Source organism: Myotis myotis, unplaced genomic scaffold (assembly GCF_014108235.1).
Source record: "Myotis myotis isolate mMyoMyo1 unplaced genomic scaffold, mMyoMyo1.p scaffold_m19_p_7, whole genome shotgun sequence".
NCBI lineage: Eukaryota > Metazoa > Chordata > Mammalia > Chiroptera > Vespertilionidae > Myotis > Myotis myotis.
The window spans coordinates 62,566,017-62,588,022 of NW_023416379.1; the positions used below are offsets into that span (position 1 = coordinate 62,566,017).

Here is a 22,006-nt window from a genome sequence, read left to right on the forward strand (position 1 = left end):
TCCAAATAATCTTCCAAGTGGCCTTTTAAGCCCCACTTAATGAATAATTCATCTTTTTCTCCTATTAACACTGCCAAACTACCCTCCGAACAAATACATCCATCCCAAAGGTGAGACATAATCTGGATATAAATATCAATAAATATAAAAAGTACCTGATCTTTCATTCTTGCTTTTCTTGGCAACGGAACTGTATTTAATTCTGAATCTGCTGGAATGCTTCTTAGTTCATGCTCTACTCTACCGGTATTTTCACTTAGTGCTGCTTCTACTTTTCCAGTGGATGGTGCTGGGGAAGAACATGCTGAGTCAGCAGGTTGAGGAGATATGCTCTCTCTTCTGTTAGTCCTGTCATTGTCATCATCATCATCACTGGACAAAATGACTATAAAAAATGTTAAATACTTCATGTATTTCATTTCTGGCAGTTAAAAATATAAATATGTTACCAAAATGGGGAATATACCAAATCTGCTTTGGATCTCCTCCAGATCTGAGATTAATAAAAACAAATGAAGATATAATCCACTCTATCTGGTGAAAAATTAAATTTATAAAACACTTAAAAATAAAGCATAGTAACTGACATCTTTTTTTAAATAAGATAGAAGTATGAAATTAATTCTATAGTCCATCATCATCACCCACAAAGAAATATACACCTATGTTTAAATGTTTAATCAGTAGGTCCATTTCAAAGTTCCCAAAAACTAAAGTATAAAGATAATCTGCATACACATTGTTCACAAATAGCATGAATTTTAAATATGTGTGAAACTTTATGTGACCACATAATTTTATCTCATACAGGAAATCACTAATTGGTCCTTGGAAGAACTTGGACCAGTGCCTAATCCTCAATTAATCTTGATGAATAAATGAGCATGGGCAAGAAAAGACATTATGAAGGTAATTTATTCTTATACCTTGTACTTATTATTAAATTAGAGGTTTAGTGCATGGATTCATGCACTAGTGGGGTATGCGGAGATTGGGCCTAAACCAGCACTTCTAAGCTGCCTACCGCTCCTGCTCATTCTGGCCCTGCTGCTCCTGCTCGGTAGGCTCGCTGCCACTCTGCAGCGCTCTCTGGGCTGTGGTGACCAGCCGTGAGTCCTACGTCTGGTGCCTGCTGGTCAGCTGAGCGGCGGTCCCAATGTGGGAGCACACATAGCGACCAGTCGACTGGTCATATTATAGTTTGGTTGCTTAGGCATATATATATATATATATATATATATATATATATATAATTTCCGTTCCCAAATTATACAAATATACTTGTTTATACTTACTTGCTGCTGTAACATTATTTCTTCGTGCTGAATTGTTATAAAATATATATATATATATATAAAACTTATCAAAACCATCCCTATATCATAATTCCTCAAAGTCACCCACACTGCACTTGTGTCAAATCCTAACTCCTTACTCTGGTTTATAAATGTACATAACCTGGCCCTTGACTACTTCTCCGACTTTCTTATACTATTCCACTTTTCTTCCTTTATTCTCCAGACCAACTAGCCATTTATTCTGTTCCTCTAATACCCAAAAGCTTGTTCCTGTCAGTATTTGATGCACTTTTGGCATCAAGTATTAGCTTAAAAATCACTTTTTGCTCAACCACACAATCTAAAGTAAGTACATGAGCACTTGCTTATTTACAACAACTATACTCCAAAAGTCTAAAAAAGTGCCAGTCACAGAAAAAGCATACAAAGATCATCTGTTGAAAAATGCATAAACTTCTATATATTATTTACTCCATCTCCTTAAGCCTAGGTTGCCTCATTTAATTGTGAAAACTAAATTAAACAAATTAGCGTATAAATCTTTACCACAAAGCAGGGACTATAAGCATGTGATAAGTGATATCTTTTATTATTAATATTAAACGCTCTTAAAATATAACACTTTGTTTTTCACATACTTACATAGAAAGTACTTAATTTTTCTTTTTTTGGCACAAGGGAACAAATTTATATTTTATGAAATTAATTCATGGTTGTGGTTAAACTCTAAAAAGTAAACTGCTTAATAAACCTAAGAACCACATGAATGTATTTCCTTATGTTATCAGCCTACATGGTTGATGCAGACAAAATATTTTGTATTTTTTCACACATCAACTTAGCCTTATTAATTTCCAGTTCTCCTCATCTTGAAAACTTCCTCAGAATGTCATTTCCTATTTAAAGTTTGGCTCTGTAATACATAGTAACTGCCTAATAAGTGAGAGTTTTCTTCATATCTTACCATTATTAAACATATTAACATTAGAAAAGATACAAATGATGTTAAAAGTACTTAATATTACACTGGCATAACACTAAAATGTATTATAAAATAATCAAATATCAACATTATAATATCATAACAGAATATAGGCTGCACAGCCATCATACAGTATCTTTTTAAAAATATATTCTTGAGAGATAAGCTAATGTACTGGCACAGATTAAGTTTTTTAGTTTTCCCATCATTAGTCAATGGGAGCGCTTTCATTTTAGCTCGTGTCCTTTGACGTGTCTATAGTAGATTCTGACAGCTTCCATATATCACTAGATGATCTAGGTTTATTAATACATTCGTGTCCCAGATCTTGAGTAGGCAATTTCTCTGAGGAGCTCTGGTGGGAAATTATATTCAAAAATGCAAATATGGAAACTAGTGTTGTTTGTTTCTACATGAGAGTTGCTTACTATTTCTAGGCATTCTCTGTGGGTAAAGCTAGGAAATACTTATTTCTTTATTTAAGAAAAAATATGCAGTAAGTTCACTTTATTTCTGATTCAAATTTAAAGTTACAAGATATTGATTTCTTTGATTTTACTTTTATATTCCTTTTTCTCTAACACTGAAAATCTTGTTTTCTGGAGAAAATCATACAATGGCTTATTTGCTTTATCAAGTGTTTAAAAATCCCAATACCAATATTAGTAACAATATTTGTGACTGCGTTTAGGATTTCCTTGTAGTTTTGTTTGACCCATTAGGATGCACAACCACAATATTATTTTAATTTAAATTCATCTGAAATAATTCTTCTGTGTGTTCAAGTGACCAATAGATATATAAGGACATTCACTTATTTCATTTTGGTTTTGATTTTAAATATTTGCAATTTAATTTTCTTTTATAATTATGTAAAATGTTTACATGGCTCCAAAGTCAAATCTATAAAACAAGTACATATGTAGACACCTAGCATCTACCCCTAATTCCCATACTGCTTCCTCCCCTTCCAACCACTTTTAAATTCAATTTCTGATATACCTTTTCATTAAAAACAAACAAAACACCTAGATTCATTCTCCCATCCTTCCTAAATAAAGGGTAGCATACTATATATTGATACGCACTTTGCTTTATTCATTTGGTTAATCACTTTGAAATCCCTTGTAAAATACTAAGTCATTTCTCCCCTTTTACAACTAGGTATGCTGTAGTTTTATCAACCAGTCTGAATGTTTCTAATCTTTTGGTATTTATTATATAACAGAACTATATTCCATATACACACACACATATGCACATGTGTCTGAAGTAAGAAAAAAAGATTTAGGGGAGAAACAAAAGTGGTAAAGAAACTAATTTTCACTGAGTCCTTTCTATCTGTCCAATATTTTATTTGGCTATTCTAGGTACTTTATATGTCATTTTATTTAGTAGTAGAGGCCCAGTGCACAAATTCGTGCATGGGTGGGGTCCCACGGCCTGGCCGGCTATTGGGGCCCATTGGGGTTGTCTACTGCCCCTATTGGGGCTCAGGGCCATCAGGACTGGCTGGCCAGGGGAGGGGCCATGAGAGGTTGGTGGGGCCAATTGGGGCTGGATGGCTGTGGGAGCATCTGCCCCTGGTGGTCAGTGCATGTCATAGTGTCCAGTGGACTGGTCATTAGGTCGCTTAGGCTTTTATACGTATAGTTTAACAAGGCAATGTATCCATTTACAGGTCATAGAGATTAAATTAATGAGGCTGAAGTTAGAAAGCTAGGAATACCTGGATTTGACCTAGAACTCTGGCCAAGTTCTGAGGTTTTATTACGTGTGTGTGTGTGTATCTATCTATCTATCTATCTATCCTATATAATAAAAGCCTAATATGCTAAGTGTCTGGTCATCTGTTCAACCAATCAAAGTGTAATATGTTAATGATATGCTAAGTGGCTCAACCACTTGCTATGATGTGTACTGACCACCAGGAGGCAAACCGTACGACCAGTAGGTTAGCTTGCTGTTGGAGTCCGGCCAATGGGGACTGAGCGAGATGGGCCGGACACACCCTGGAGCCCTCCCGCGATCCCTCCTCAGCTGGCCAAGCTTCCGTGTCCCTCCCCACCCCGATTGTGCACTGGTGGGGTCCCTTGGCCTAGCATGTGCCCTCTCACAATCCGAGACCCCTTGGGGGATGTTGGAGAGCTGTTTTCAACCTGATCCCGCTCAACTCAGGAGCTGCCCCCTGGCGGTCAGTGTGCTCCCACAGGGGAGGTGCTACTCAGCCAGAAGCCGGGATAATAGCGAGTGCAGCAGCAGTGGCGGGAGCCTCTCCTGCCACCTCCACAGCAGTTGGACATTCCCCGAGGGCTCCTGGGCTGTGAGAGAGTACAGGCCGGGCTGAGGGACCCCAGCTAAAGTGCACAAATTTTGTGCACAGGGTCTCTAGTCTACACTAATAAAAGAGAAACATGCAAATTGGTGTCACTCCACTACATCCACCAATCAGGATGAGTATGCAAATTAACCCAACAAAGATGGCGGTTAATTTGTATACGCAGGCATGGAGCAAAGACCGAAGACGACTGAAGACTAAAGATGACTGAAGACTGCAGACTGAAGAGGCTTGGCTTCTCCACTGCAGCCGGAGTAGAGAAGCCAAGCCTCGCTGCAGCCGCAGCAGAGAAGCCAGGCACAAATGAGCTTGCTGCTTAGCTTCTCTGCTGTGGCCGGACCAAAGGCCTGGGTCCCGGGTGCCAGAGGAAAACCAGTGCCGGCAGCCAGGGGAAGGAAGGCCTATTGCACGAATCTTTGTTCAACGGGCCTCTAGTATATATATAAAAGCTTAAGTGACCAGGCGACTGGCCAGTAGCTATGACACGCACTGACCACCAGGGGGCAAATGCTCAATGCAGGAGCTGCACCCTGGTGGTAAGTGCACTCCCTCAGTGGGCGTGCCGCTCAGCTGACCAATGGGTGCCAGACGCTGGGTATATGGCTGGTGAGCACAGCTGCAGTGGCACAAGCCTCTCCCGTGGACACTCCCCCTATATACCCAAGCGGCAGCGGCAAGCATAGCGGGGCCAGGATGAGCGGGAGCAGCATGGTGACCAGCCCGGGGTCCTCCATGGCTGCCTGTCGCTTCGTGCACTACTTCATACTGTGCGGGGTTGATGCTGACAGCAGACTAGAGCCCGACAAAGGTGACACGTAAGGCCAGGCTGCGGTGGCGTGGAGGTCCACTGATACCCGCAGGCCAGGCCAACGGACCCCACGGTGCACAAATCCGTGCACCGGGACTCTAGTTTATGATGTATAGGTTCAGAAGAGTTATTATTTGCTAACTATGAGTACAATTTTAATCGTCTACCCAAAAAATATTACATAACTGACACAAAACTAAACTTCTCAAATATACTCATGTTCACTTTACAATGTTGGACTGATATAAGCAATACCAAAGGGAGTAAAACACTTACTTGGATCATTTAGGCCTGACAGGCTTATTTTCCTTTCTTTTAGATTTGTGGTCTTGGCTCCTTTTGCCCTAGGTAAAACGACTTTCCCATTAGTCTGTAAATAATTCTGTCTATCACAGTTTACAATAATATCAATTGGAACCTTTCCCACACTGTTGCCATAAAACTTGTTGGGTGTTAATGCTGTGTTTTGTGACTTCTGTCCTCCAGAATTCTGATGATTTGATGTTCTCAGTAATGGACCAGTTGATTCATTCAAAGTTATAGCTTGTCTGCAACTTCTGGGCAAATCCTTAGGAAAAAGAATATCACAAACTTTGACATTTGGTCTGAATTTCTTTTTCTTGACACATGTTGGACAATATTCATACTGTTCAGAAAACTTAGGTTCCAAAAAAATAAAAGACTGGGATTTTATTTCAACATCATGGAACAAATATATACAATATTTCAAAATTAACTCTCACTTCCCATGATTATCACCATGGCTACCACAAAAATCTGAATATGTCATATTAGTTAGAATTTAGCAGCAGAATGCTGAAGGAATTTTTGAGCCCTTCACTCCAGCATACAAGGCATAAATAATCTTAACACATTAAGTTCCATGTCTGTCACCGGTGACTGACACTATCCTTTCAGTCTGGACCGGTCAGTCACTGGTGCTGCCAGCATATTGGTGAAATTGGATATCATGGAATGAAAGATAAAACAGGCTTGTTGCTTAATGTGTTAAGGGGATCAATATCTAGTTTCACAATTTCTACAAATAACCTTTCCAAAAATCCAACATGATTATGCTATGTCAAGGAATCTCCTACCACAACTGCTCTTCTCCTCAAAATAAGAATGCTGACAGCAGACTAGAGCCCGGTGTGGCTCAGTGGTTAAGCATCGACCCATGAACCAGGAGGTCACGGTTCAATTCCCACTCAGGGCACATGCCTGGGTTGCGGGTTTGATCCTTAGTAGAGGGTATGCAGGAAATCAATAAAAACATTAAAAAAAAATGCTAAACCTATCTTGCATTTAAAATATCACAAATGGTGTATTTCCTGGGGTATAAAAACTATTAAATCAAACCGAAGGACAACTTTAAACGTTGAAAAAAAATAAGTTATAAATACTGCTTAACAAAAATTTGCAAGACAATTGATTTCTAGGTCAGTGCTACAAAAACATTTTAACGAAGGCTTAATCTATGTTACAATTGTGATATCATTAAAAATGTTATCTGACAGAGTATCATGTGATTTGGGGCATATAAATTAGAGTGATATTACTATAATATAATTCTTTCCATAGTCAGGTACTTATTTTTGTGAAACTTATTTACGTACTTATTACCTCAGCATTTATGTCTGTAAGAAGGAAACAGGAATAGATGTTGAATCAAGTCTCAGTATATAACATATACTTATCCATGGAGACATGAAGTAATTAAGAAAAAGTCAATGGCTCTAATTAAAAGATGCACTTCCAATAACTTTACGCCAAATAATTACTTATCAAATTTTGTAACAACATATAATTTAGATTAATAATTATTTTTTGTATATTATATGTATTTATACTGTACTAAAGGCCCGGTGCACGAAGGTGCAGTCCCTAGACCTGGCCGGAGATCAAAGCGCGAGCGTCTGTCTTAGAAGGGCAGGTCTCTGCTGACCTCTGGGCCCTGGGCAACACCTGGGCTCCTGGGCCCCCACCTGTATGCGTCACAGCTCCAGAGTCTCCACACAGAGATGCAGTGAGCATGGCTGGATGCTGCGGACCGGGGTGCAGTGTGGTCATCCGGAAGCCAAGCGGGCAGCGTGCTCTCTCCCAGCCGGCCTCACAGACCGGCTCCTGCGTGAACCCACCAGGAGCCCAACTGGCCCTTGCAGTCCCAGTGGCTTTAGCCCAGCTCACCCAGAAGAGGCTGCATGGGTGCGGGGCGAGCTCCTGGCAGGTGCCCAGCAACTGACGCTCACTGCCAGCGCCATGTTGCCAACACTTGTCATGTTCTGCACTCCTGATCGAACGATCACCAAAGGGGACAATTTGCATATTAGGCTTTTATTATATAGGATTGTTATTTTAAATTTAAATATAACTGATATTCAATATTGTATTAGTTTCAGGTGTACAATATAGTGATTTGACACTGAGATACTTACGATGTGATCATCACACTAATTCTAGTAGTAATCTGTCACCATGCAAACTTATCACAATATTATCAACTACATTCCCCTTTACTTTTTTCACCCATCCCTCCTTATCCCTACACTCTGGCAACTATCCATTTGATCTTTTTTTGTAAGAGAAATACTCAGTATAAAAGAAAAATATTTTAATACTTTGAGCCTCATATCAAAGGAAATTAAGTAAACAAATATTTGTTGTGACAATGAAATGATAGAATGAGATGGTCATTATCAAGATATATTATACTTGGATGCTACCAGATCCATATATGAGAAGGGAAATCTAACCACTCTAAAAACATTACTCCTGCCTGGCCGGTATGGTTCAGTGATTAAGCATCTACCTATGAGCCAGAAGGTTCCATTCCTGGTCAGGGCACAATACCAGGCTGTGGGCTCAGTTCCCATTAGGGGGCATGCTGGAGGCAGCCCACCAATTATTCTCTCTCATCATTGATATTTCCATGTCTCTCTCCCTTTCCCTTCTTAGAAATCAATAAAAATACATTTTAAAAAAATTTTGTTTGAAGCTCATGCTGGGTATAACTCAGCTGGTTAGAACATTGTCCAATACACCAAGGCTGTGGGTTTGATCTCTGGTCAGTGCATATCCAAGAAGCAATCAATGAAATCATAAATAAGTAGAACAAATCTCTCTCTCCCTTCTTTACTCTTTCTCAAATCAATTTTTTAAAAATTCTAGTTGAGAGCAGTTATTTGGAGTATGTTGCAGGATGGCACTGATGTAACTTTTATGAGTCTCTTCTAGTAGTATGAGAAAAGTTCACCTAAAATTCAATAAATACTAAAAAAGGTATTAATGAGAACACCATCTCATTAACAACAAAGAATAATTTCTCTACCCACCTCTAAATCAGATAAAGATTTTTTTGAGGCAGGAGACACAGGAGTAGTAGATTGATATGTACTGTGACGTTTCTGTGATACTTTCCTTTTGATTTCTGACTCCAAGTATGATTCAGATTCTTCTGTCTTCTTCATTATATGATCTAAAGGAAGGAGACAAAAACAAAAGTACTAAAATGAAATTTTATAAATTCCTCATGATCCTTGTTTTGAAAAAATACTTATAAGGCCACTCAACTGCTTGCTATGATGTGCACTGACCACAAGGGGACAGACGCTCTGACAGACAGGTTAGCTTGCTGCCGCAGTCCAGCTGATCGGGACTGAGCGAGATGGGCCAGACATGCCCTGGAGCCCTCCCGCGGCCCCTCCACGGCTGGCCAACCTCCTGCATCTCTCCCCAGCCCCGACCATGCACTGGTGGGGACCCTTGGCCTGGCCTGCACCCTCTCGCAATCCAGGACAACTCGGAGAATGTTGGAGAGCCGATTTTGGCCAGATCCCACAGGCATATCTATATAATAAAAGCCTAAGTGACCATTATGGCGGAATGACCAGTTGCTATGATGCGTACTGACCACCAGAAAGCAGAAGCTCAATGCAGGAGTGCAGCTCAGCCAGGGTTCACGTGGCAGTGCTGAGAAGCAGCAAGCCGATTGGCAAGGAGCAGGGAGCAGGTGGACAGTTAAGAAACAAGGGGTCCTGGACTGTGAGAGAGCGCAGGCCAGGCTGAGGGACACCCCCCTCCCATGCACAAATTTCATGCACTAGGCCTCTAGTTACATGATAAAATATTACAAAACTATAGGCCTGGTGCACAGAATTTGTGCATGGGTAGAGTCCCTAGGCCTGGCCAGCAATCAGGGCCAATCTGTAGGGCGACCGGCAAGGTGATCGAGGCCCCCACTCACACTCGCCTTGGCTGGCCTGGCACTGCCTGCTCACCAGCCCCACCCCCCACTGGGGCCTGGGGGACAGCTCCTGTGTTGAGTGTCTGCCCCCTGGTGGTCAATACACATCATAGCAATCAGTCCTGCCAGTTTTTATGCCTTTCGGTCAATTTGCATACTATGGTTTTATATAGTTAAAAAAAAAATACAATTTTGATGCTACAACCCAAAAGAATTTGAGTCTTGAATTTAACAAAAATAATAAAGATTTCAAATTGTAATCACCTGAATGCGCAACCAATTCTTGGTGATTTCATTCAAAATTAAGTAAATTCTCAAGTCAGTTATAAAAAATGTTTTTTTTACATATTTATAAGTGGGAATATTTTATAGCCAAGGTCATAACTTTACTTCTACCTTTCAGACAACTACTCAAAACATTTTACAGATTAACAGGTAAAACTGCACACTTACCAACACCTTGGGGCCAATTTAACCTGACAGGATTATTTTCAAATTTTTGGACATGAGGTGGATATTCTTTCCTATAAAAGGGAATATACATAGTTTGATTCTAATAAAAAACATATTTTTCAAAATGAAAAAATTGAGGAAACACACTTTAAAAGCATAGCTACTTTGCTATATAAAACTGATACTATAAATAACAAAACTGTATCACAGAAATATACTAATAATAATATAAGATCCCTAAAGTCAGTGACTTTTTAATTTATCAAACCCCATAGCAGGCATTCAAATTACTGTTCTTTCAAAGTAGTTCCCCAAATGCATAAATTAGAATTTTTCTTTTGGCATTTCCTTCATAATCTATACTAATAATAGCGGAATATGCAAATTGTCCGGGACGCTGTCACAGTAACAGTAAAGACCGAACAGCAACCTGGCAGGCTGCGTGGGGTGACAAGGCTGGCAGGGGGGTTAGTGAGGGGGACCAAACGACTGAACAGCAGGCTGTGTGGGGTGACCAGGCCAGTGGGGAGGGTGGGCAATTAGGCGTGACCAGGCCAACAGAGGGGGGCAGTTGAGGGTGACCAGATTGGTAGGGGGAGGAAAGATGGGGGTGACCCAGTCCAGCTGGGGGGCATTTGAGGTGACAAGGCCAGCAAGGGGAGGGCAGTTAGGGACGATCAGGCCGGCAAGCAGAGGTGGTAAGGGGTGATCGGGCTGGCACACAGAGGCAGTTAGGGATGATCAGGCAGACAGGCAGGTGAGCAGTTAAGAGCCAGCGGTCCCGGATTGTGAGAGGGATGTCTGACTGCCGGGTTAGGCCCAAACAGGCAGTCAGACATCCCCCAAGGGGTCCCAGATTGGAGAGGGTGCAGACTGGACTGAAGGACTTCAGGCCTCGATTCGTGCACCAGGCTTCTAGTCAGTTAATAAAAACCACATTACATGCCCTAGCTGGTTTGACTCAGTGGATAGTGTCAGCTTGCAGACCGAAGGGTCTTGGGTTCAATTCCAGTCAAGGCCATGCACCTTGACTGCAGGCTCCTCCCTGGCCCAGGCTCTAGTCAGGCGCATACAGGAGGCAACCAGTCAATGTGTTTCTCTCACATCATATTTGTCTCTTTCCCTCTCTCTAAAAATCAATGAAAAAATAACCTCAGGTAAGGATTCAAAATAAAAAAAATAACACATTACAAAAAAACTCATAATACTTCATTGTCACTTGTTTTAATTATAAATAAAAGAATACATGGCAAATAAGATATTGGCTGAGCAGAATCCCAAAATAAGTACAAAAAGTGTTATATACAAAACTAGCAATCATACAAGTATTTTAGTTTTGTAATATAAGTACATTATGGGAATATAATACTTTTTAAAATATACTAAAAATATATTACATTTGTATATGAATATATACAAATACATAAAAATAAATACAATTGATTTTCAGGAATCTGAAAATAATCCTTAGTAAATAAGGGTCCTAAAATACAAAGCAAAAAATCTATAGCTAATTATGGGATAAATAAAGCGTTAAAGATTTGCAAAATGCAATTGACTAGAGAACTATAATAGCTACTTTGATATCATAAAGAAAAGCTTCTAAAATTATTTCTATTTTATTTAATCAGGATATTAAAAATAAGAGGTTATTCTATTATTTGTAAATCCATTCACACTAGTGAACAATACCAAATTAGACAAAACCCTAAAGAAAGTTTCCTATAAAGATTTAATACTGTATTGTAAAAGTCAAACTACCTATATTAAAAACAAAATATGAAAATGACATAAGGAAGAAAATAATAAGAGTAATGGTAGTAGTATATTTGTAACAGCAGTTAGCAAATAGTGATTATCATGTGCCAGGTACTGTTCTAAGTGCTTTCCATCTATTAAATGTTTTAATCCTCACAATTATCTTATAAAACATATAACATTATTAGCACTTTATAAGTGAGGAAACGGAAGCACAGCGAGGTTAATTAAGTTGCCCATCCACGGTCACACAACTATTAAATAGCAATGCCAGAATCTGAATACTGCTAAATTGCATTAATATTAATGAGTAATGGTGGCTTCATTATTGAGCAGCATTTGGTACAAGTGGGCAATTTCCACCCTGCCAACTTAAAAAAAAATTATATATATATATAATTTTAGAGAGGAATGGAGGAGATAGAACATCAATAAGAATCCTTGATTGGCTGCCTTCTTGCACATCCTCTACAGGAGATCGAGCCTGTAATCTGCACATGTGCCTTGACCAGGAATCAAACCAGCGACCTCTTGGTGCATGGGATGCTCAACCACTTAGCCACACTAGCTGGGCAAAAATACCAATTTTAAATTGCAACAGAAACAATGATTTTAAAAGCAAAATATGATGATATTCCAAACACTATTAGTATATATATATTATTTAAAACTGTGGACACTCTGTATAATATATATTTTTTAAAACCGTGAATAGATATTCTTTTTTTTTTTTTTCTAATTCTCACCCGAGGATATTTTTTCCACTGAATGGAAGGGAAGGAGGAGGGGAGAGAAACATTGATGTGAGACACACTGATTGGTTACCTCCTGCAGCCTCCCTACTGGGGCTGGGAAACCTGCAACCAGGGTATGTGCCACTGGACCAGGAATCTAAACCCAAGACCCTTCAGTCTGTGGGCCAACATTCTAACCACTGAGCAAAAAAAAAAAGGTCAGGGCAACAGATATTCTTAAATGCTAAGGATTCTCAACAAGTTAAGTTTGAGCAGCCAAAAAATCTGAAAATATAGATATTCTGGGAAATGTTATAAGCACAGGTTTATTCAGTAGTGACTGAGACAATAATAAATGTGTATGGATTGATGAAATCATAGCTGATTGATGAAAACGCTGCATTAATATACTGTGCTCTTTGATCAAGTGCCCTGAGCTCTGCATAGCTAATGAGGAACACACTGAATATCTTATTTAATATCCATACTTTATTATGTATTGTAATTTAATGTTAATAAACTATTATGCCTGGCCTATGTGGCTCAGTGGTAGAGCATCAACCCATGAACCAAGAGGTCACCAGTTCTATTCCCAGTCAGGGAATGTGCCCAAGTTTTGGGCTCGATCCTCAGTAGCGGGGCATTTCAGACATTACGGCTATGTTTCCCTATATGAACAGGGAAAATTAAGTTGTTTTAAAAATTATAATGAATAAATTACAGAAATAAAAGCATGCCTTAGATTTAAATGTACAAATTTCAGGATAAAAGCATTAACTTGAAAAAAGAATCAAACTTTCTAGCCACAAACTATCTGTGTTCTTTAAAACGATTTGCTAGGTGAAAAAAAAAGATCAAATTTTATGTTAATTTCTTTAAGGGTTCCAGCACTCTACAGATACTAAAATTTCAAACTCCAAACTGATCTGAAACTCAAGTCTAGGACTGAATTTCTCAGTGGATATTTCTTTTTTACCTCAAGCCAAGCAGAAGCAGAGAAGCTTCCCTGTCATGCCATATAAGGTAGGAGATTTGGGGAGGTTCTGAGGATTTGTGTTTTGTGTAGAAATTTTAGAGAAAACCTTACCTCATGGATGCAGCATTTTACAAGTGACATAAAATGAATTAAAGAGCTTCTGTTTGCAAAATTGTTTACATTATCAGAATGCCTGTTCATTAAAGGTTAGACAGGCCTCAGCAATACAAGTTTTAAAAAATAAACAATTTTAGAATAACTTCAGATTTGCAGAAAAGTTTAAAAGACAATTCACAATTCTCTTACATCCATTACTGTGTTTCTCCTAATGTTAATGCCGTCATTACCATCATACATGTCAAAAAAAGAAACCAATACAAGCACACTAGTATTAACTCCAGATTTTATTCAGTTTCATCAGCTATTTCACTAATATCTTTTTCATTCCAGAATCCAATCCAGGATACACTGCATTTAGTCTGTGTCCTTAGTCTCCTCTTTGTTTCCCAGTCTTGTATTGTTTCTCATCACCCTGACACTGGAAAAGAAGTGATCAATTATTTTGTAGAATGCACTTCAACCTGGGTCTCCCTGATTGTTTTTCTTGTGATTAGACTGAGGCTGTGAGTTTGGGCAACAGTATCACAGACGTGAAGTGTCCTTCTCATCACCTATCAGGTGGTACATGATATCAATGTGATTTTTTATCACTGTTGATGCTAACCTTGATCATTTGGCAAAAGTGGACTGTTTGCCAGGTTTCTCCACTCTTAAGTTACTATGTTTCCCTTTCCATGCTCTATTTGGAAGCAAGTCAGTCAGTCTCTAGCCCAGCGGTGGGCAAACTTTTTGACTCGAGGGCCACAATGGGTTCTTAAACTGGACAGGAGGGCCGGAACAAAAGCATGGATGGAGTGTTTGTGTGAACTAATATAAATTCAAAGTAAACATCATTACATAAAAGGGTACGGTCTTTTTTTTGTTTGTTTGTTTGTTTTTTGTTTTATTCATTTCAAACAGCGGGGCTGTAGTTTGCCCACGGCTGCTCTAGCCCATCAAAGGAATTAGGATAGTTAAGGTCCACCTTCTAAAGAGGGGGAGGGTTATCTACACTTATTTCTTGGAATTTAGTAATAAACAGCCGTCCACTTCTCCAATTCGTTTTATTGCAGTTTGTAAAATCCTAGGATAGTTCAATAATAAATGTATTCAATTATTTATACCACTCATAAATATTTTTTATACTTTAGCTTATAATCCAATTGTTTCAGTTTCTGCCTTTGGGAGTTTTCCAGTTGGCTCCTGTGTTGTTTTGATGTAAACTCATTCCTTTGTGCTGTTTTTTTATTCTGATAAAATATAAATAACATAAAATTTACAGAAATATGGAATGCTTAACTATCTGCATGTCATCCATGTACTGGGGCCATTGAAATCTTTGTATTGTTCTAATTTTAGTATAAATGCTGTTGAAACAAGTACCCTTTTGGTTTTTTTTGAATACTTGCTTAGTTTCTGACACTTAAGAAGCTCCAATCATTCTGTGTTTTCCTTAACCCATCGCTACAATCAGCCATTTCTCCACATTCCTCTTATTAGAGTGGTATTAGAAACCATGATCTGGTGCTTTTTTTTTTAAGCTTGGTGTTAATGATAACTCCTTTTTATCAACCTTTTCATTGCTCTGATTTCAAAAGATATAAATTTCTATGAAATAAACCAATGTATTCATTTTTCATTTAAAATCCCTTATTCCAAACTCACGTTATAGTCTAATTTTCAAAAACATGTATTAAAATTTCTCAAAGTTGTACTCTAACCAAAAACTTCCTGCATATTTTATTTCAAATGTTATATGACATTTAGTTGTTATACTCTTAAAGACTGTGTCCATTATAAAATGTGCTTCTTTACCCTAATACCATTACATTGTTATTAAAATTCTACTCCTGCTCTCTTCTTGTTTGCATAATTGTGACTTTAAAACCCCTTTACTTACAAATTATTATTTTATGTCCCATTCTTGTAACAACATAAAATAGCTGGATTTAACCCCATCAGTTTGTCTTTTTATTAAATTTATTCAATTTGGTCATAATTATTATAACAGCTAATAGACTTCAAGGTTTCCTTTCATTTTATTAGTTGTTAATTTTTATATTTCTATTTGCTTAACAATGTTTGAAGTAGCAACGAAAATAATTTTATGGTTGGGGGTCACCACAACATGAGGAATGTATTAAAGAGTTGCGGCATTAGGAAGGTTGAGAACCACTGCAATAGAACTTTTCTTGTTTTGAGGCAAACCATTCAGAGACCCAATTTTTCACTTATTTGAATGTTTTGAAGTGCTGCTCAGAAAGTGCATGTGCCATCGATCGAACAAGTGGTAATTTGCAAGGTGACTCTTATAATTACAAGAAAGACAGTATCATCTGAATATAATTTTATTCTCAAATACCATGAGACTGCAATTTATAATGCTATTACATATTGGTATCGCCTTTCTGCAAAACATTTCAGCAGTACTTATCAAGAGCATTAAAAACATTTGTAATCTAGCCCCAAGGATCCTTTCCCAGAGCTGTATCTTACTAGATGCATTTAGAGATTTATATACAAAGCTGTTCATCACGGTGTCATAAATAACAGTAAAAAATAACCAGAAATGGGCTAAAGGGTAAACAAGATTATTTATCTACAGGACAAACGATTATGAAATCATTAAAATCATTTTTAGAAGCCAACTTAATGGTAGGGGAAAAATGGTAGGGCATATTGTTAGGTGAAAATTCAGAATACACAGTTATATTTTATTATTATGTGTTATGTATATTAAAAGGTTATTAGGGAAAATGATTAGAAAGAAATGCATCATGATTCTAATAATAATTGTTTTAAAAATTATATAATCTCTAATTATAATGCTTGCTTTTTCAAACACACCCCTTAGGTAAGCATTTCTAGTATTTCATATATATTCTTACTGTACTTTGCAACTTTAGACCTTATTGTTATTTTAAAATTCACTACCATGTTTAAATTTGAAAATCACCATATGTTTCAATTTAATATTGGGTTAACGATTCTTTTTATCTACGGAGGGGGAAAAAACAAAACCAAGAGAGTTCTAATAGATTAAATATTCTAAATTCCTGGTACTGCCACAGCCACAGTATTCACAACCCATTTGTCTATGAATCAGAAAGAAATTTGAGTCACCCAAGTTGTCAAAGTCACCCACAGCAAAGAAGCTGGCAGCAAATTTTTGGTTTGTAAGCTCTTAATCTTGTTATTTATTTATTATTTATTCCAGCTTGGTTTTACACGTAAAACACACCTCATTGTGCCCAGTATACAGTACAAATGAAAAAACTGGGGAAAACATTATCTTCTACAACTACCTAACTTTTTGTTTATTCAATAAACCATTCTCTTTAATAAATAAAAAATTTAGTTCAGAGATTTATAGTTCCTTATGTTTTAAGGGACATTGCTCCTCAAAGATCAGAAAAAAAATGTGGCTCAGTGTTCACAAGTGGGGGAAAGGCTTATGTGAAAAAATTTACAAAGTAAAATCTACTGATGCAAAAGTTCTTCTGTTTATCTCTGACAAAGCTAAATGCAAAATAATTTTAGATAAGGCCCCAAAGGATTAATGGGCAAAATTCAACTTAACAGTAACTAAGCGACTGAATTAAATCACTCAGGTGTTTTCCCTACAATTATTTTAAAAACAGTTGCTGCTGCATATCTAGTCCCTGGCATTAATCTTAATATAAAAGACTGAAAGAATTTCAGTAGCTATTACTATTACAGCAATTTCAAATTTTACAGTGTATAAGTTTTAAATAATTATCTGATATGTTTTTCACAATCTCCTTTAAAACTGGGTATATGTTACCAAACCCATTTTAGAGTAAGTTATATACCTATTGATAATGCAAGGTTACTTAATTCTACATCTGACTCCTATTCAGTATTATTCCAACAAGAATGTGAGCTGTAAGCCTGGTCAGTGTTGCTCAGTGGCTGAGCATCGACCTATGAACCAGGAGGTCACTGTTCAATTCCAGTTAGGGCACATTCCTGGGTTATGGGCTTGATCCCCAGTAGGGGGCATGCAGGAGGCAGATCAATAATTCTCTCTCATCATTGATGTTTCTATCCTTCCCTCTCCCTTTTGCTCTCTGAAATCAATAAAAATATTTTTAAAAAAGAAGGATATAAGCTTAAGAGGCTAGTAGGAATTTTTGCTCCCAGAAGAGTGCCTGGCACACAGCTATGGAAATATATGCTAACTTTCCTCTACAGATATATGTCTAAGAAGCCAAAACAGTGGGAGGAAAAATTAATATAAAACCTCCAAGGCTATTGTGAATAAGAGAATAATCTAATCTCATAGGAGAAGGGGGTGGGGGTGGGGGGAGCAGGAAGAGATTAATCAAAGAATTTATATGCATATATGCATATCCCATGGACTTAGACAACAGTGCCAGGAAAGCCGGGGGCTGAATGGAGGGGGATCTGTAATACTGTCAGTAACAAAAAATAAATTAAAAAAATAACCTAAAATTGTTATATTATTCTGATAGTGTAACAGTAACTATATTTTATCTATCTTATGATATAGCATACAAGAAAGAATATATTTTTATAAAATAAGAGACTGTTTCAATATAATTGTATTAAGAGTTACTTAATGTGCATTCTTTAGCAATTTTATTAAAAAATCTTAATAGCTTTCCAAAACATATAGTCACTTATGAGTTAAAAATATAAAATGACTCATTTATATCTGACAAGAATAATGATTAACTCAAAAACAAAAAGACACAATGGGAAAATAATTTTTCTTTGCCAGAAGATAAATAGTAAAATATTTACACAACCCATTCATCTAAAGCAAGTAATATATTTGTGATATATTTCAGAATTATAAAATATGCCCAAAACTTTTACTGACAAGATCATCTTTAAATTTATATTTCAGAAACTTCGTGTTCATGAAGATGGAATATATGTTTTATAAAATACTGCACATTATCTTCTTTGCCCTCTCTATACATTTAAACAAAGTTATAGAGTTAAAATTATATAGTTAAAATCATAGACTCTCTCTTCTTTTGACATTCACCAATATCATGAAAGTATTTGTTTAATATAAGGGCTGTTAACCTGTTTTTTGGGTAGAGGGTTCAGAAAATGCTTTTGAACTTTCAGAAAAGCAAGAAAAAAATATGTACATGCATTAAATATTCTACATCCATACACTGAGCAAAGAAGCTATGCTTATGGACATTTGCCTTAGAAGAATCACAGCCATTTCACTATTAAAAGAAATGTGTTCTTAAAAATTTGTTCCCGTGTTATTTACATTATTCAACATTTCTACAAAAGAACAATGCGTTTGTCAGTATTGTTACATAGGGAACAAACAATGATCATAAAATTCTGTTACAAATTTTTGGGTCAGAATAGGAATACATTTGATGTTAAGAATTTTAACGCCAAGCTTCAGGTATTCTAATTCCTTTTTCCCCCTCACACTACTAGAAAGTGTAAAATATAATAAGGAAGATTTTAGTAATAGAACTAAAATCAACTTTACTACTAAGGCACTGGAACATACTAGTTTTAAAAGTAAAGAAGTCACACATCAGCATAAGTATATAACCATTCATGAAAAAATGTTATACTAAGAATTATGGTGAAACATTACCAACATGGCCAAATATCATGTTTTTCTATTAATACATTTCCTTTTATTAAAATAATTACCAAGTTTTAACGATGATTCTAATCAATGGATACTTTTCAAAGCATACAAATCATTTGGTATTTAATATTATATCCATGCTCTAATTTCATCGATATTAAGCTTACCTTTCCTTTTGGTCCAGACTGCTTAAAACATGAAAAAGAAAAAAAATGTAAGAGGCAAGACCTCATTTTTTGATATATCACTGTAGTTTTAGTAATTGTAAATAAGGCAAAACTCTAATGTGATTAATTTGTTTTAAACACATTATATACTATGTTTTTGAATCTTGTCAGATATATAAATTGTTTTTCAATTTTTGTCAATACAGAAAATACTTTATATCTAAACATATTTAAAGAAGAAAAAAGGATATACAAAGATATGAAAAATTCTTGAAAGCTTTAATTAACCACCCAACATTTGAGTATATATGTTACTTTATAGTTATATAAATAATTCAAGAAACAACACAACTGCCTGAAAGTTATACAAAAATTTAGTGGTTCCAACCCTGTTATTAGATGTGATTATTTGCTTCTGAGCAAGAAAAAGAAATTTTAAGGTTGAAACTTTTTCACCAAAGCCTTAGTATATGGTTTGGGATACAAGGAAAGGCGTGGGATAAGGTCATGGCCTATAATCAAAATCCCAATGTATAAAAGATCCACCTTTCTGCACAGTTCACAGAAAACATAAAAAGCTATCAACATCAATTACTTAAAAATAAAGTTATAAAAGCCCTCAATTTAGAATAAAATTCACATTCTAGAAATATTCCTCTTTACTATAAAAGGAACTAAATATTCAGAACTAAGCAAAACAGTTCGCAAAATCCTTAAGTCCCCATATTAACTCTTGTATTCCTAGCATGTGGAACACACAGGTAAAACCAATTTAATCCTAGCAAAATAGAAAAAAGAAAGAAAAAGGAAATATGGTAATTTGATTTTACAAAATCAACATTGAAAAGAAATGCTAATTTTTAAAATATATTTTCAATAGTAAGAAAAGCATTACTATAAACTTACATGATGCCATATTTCAAATTTTACCTTGGCTATTTAAAAAAATGGAACGATCTGTACAAAATAAGTTTAAGTTGTATAAATAACAGAAAATGAGGGAATATGTAATATATCTAATTTATAAGTCATGGAACATCTATAATTTCCTCAATTTGTATTTATTATCAAGTCCTGCCCTAGAGGAGCTTACATACTTAAAAAAAAAAAAAAAGCTTTTAACAAATGGGAAGGAAGTCTAATTAGTAATGTAGGACTTTGTAAAAATGTTAACTTATATTCTTGTTGGGCTATCTCATTCTTGAACTAGCGATGTACCAGTGCTCTTAAAATTTAAAAGAAAAATGAAGGAAGGAAGGAAGGAAGGAAGGAAGGAAGGAAGGAAGGACGGACGGAAGGAAGGAAGGAAGGAAGGAAGGAAGGAAGGAAGGAAGGAAGGAAGGAAAGGAGGGAGGGAAGGAGGGAAGGAGGGAGGGAGGAAAGGAGGGAGGGAGGGAGGGAGGGAGGGAGGGAGGGAGGGAGGGAGGGAGGAAGGAAGGAAGGAAGGAAGGAAGGAAGGAAGGAAGGAAGGAAGGAAGGAAGGAAGGAAGGAAGGAAGGAAGACTGACTGATTCTGGTGTCCATGACTTGATTTAGGACTTCAAAAATTCACTCAAAGTAGTGCTTTTCATTAGTAATTAAATCTTCCTTATTCCAGCAGCCCATTTTCCCATTTATGGTGTATAAGTGCTTTTGTAGATATTCATTTTCCCCTATGGGCCTTACAAGTCTTTTTACCTACCCTTAATAAAAACAAACAAAAAACAAAAAGTGAAATGTAAATAAAACATAAACCACTAAATGTGCTTTTGTAGTAAGACTGATGAAAACTAGAGGTTAAGATGGTATCGAGTTATATACATTTTTTAATTTTGGCTTTTTTCCATACCAAATACTACCCTCCTCCTCCATCACTGTTAGTAAATCAAGAACCCATCTTTTAATATGAATTAAATTAACATTTGAAATAGCAGTAAGAATATAGACTGGAATCATAATATTCTCCCAGAGTAGTTAATTTGATCTGATACGTTAACAATCTTCATTCATTTCTTTTAGATTAAAAAGGTGTGACATACTTGTTTCCATATCTTATTCAAAAAGCAGGTCTGATTTATTTACGAGATAAGTTATACTACACTCCAAGAAGAATAGACTGTATGTGTGAATTACCAACTGGTGGCATTTCCTTTAATTTCAAATTAAGGGTTGAAAATATAAAAATTAGAAGCTATAAAAGCCAGTGTGCTACCCCGACCTGAGGCCTACACTAACTAAAACCAATAAGCAACTATCTTTGTTTCATGACTTTGAATATGTGGTTTCTACTGCATGCAGTGTTCTTATTTATCTAGTAGACTCAAAAGTTACTTTAATATTTCCTTTGTGAATTTTTTACCCTTTCCTTTTCTGTAAACAGTACTACACATACTTTGTACTACTGCAATTACCATGCAACTGTTTGTTCACTTGCTTTCTGAGCTCTACCTTAATCAGACCTGAGCTTTAAGGCAGGGAATTTGTCATATTCATCTTTGACTACTCTGTACCTCACCTATGCCTGGTATGTAGTATGAAATGAATGTTTTTG

The 22,006-nt window shown here is 36.6% G+C and overlaps 1 protein-coding gene across 15 annotated transcripts in view; it reads right to left on the reverse strand.

Annotated features, from left to right (window-relative positions):
* Window positions 1–22,006, reverse strand: part of SENP6 (SUMO specific peptidase 6) — a 119,475-nt gene that overhangs the window by 43,852 nt on the left and 53,617 nt on the right. For 8 of the 15 annotated variants that reach the window (XM_036318374.1, XM_036318376.1, XM_036318372.1 and 5 more), the window contains 5 exons: window positions 19,477–19,497; window positions 10,123–10,193; window positions 8,759–8,901; window positions 5,703–5,994; window positions 156–385 (listed from right to left, as the gene is read on the reverse strand). In XM_036318374.1, coding sequence (XP_036174267.1) covers window positions 156–385; window positions 5,703–5,994; window positions 8,759–8,901; window positions 10,123–10,193; window positions 19,477–19,497 — 757 coding nt within the window. The remainder of the gene's footprint in view (window positions 1–155; window positions 386–5,702; window positions 5,995–8,758; window positions 8,902–10,122; window positions 10,194–19,476; window positions 19,498–22,006) is intronic. The other 7 variants (XM_036318373.1, XM_036318377.1, XM_036318375.1 and 4 more) reach the window with 7 other exon arrangements.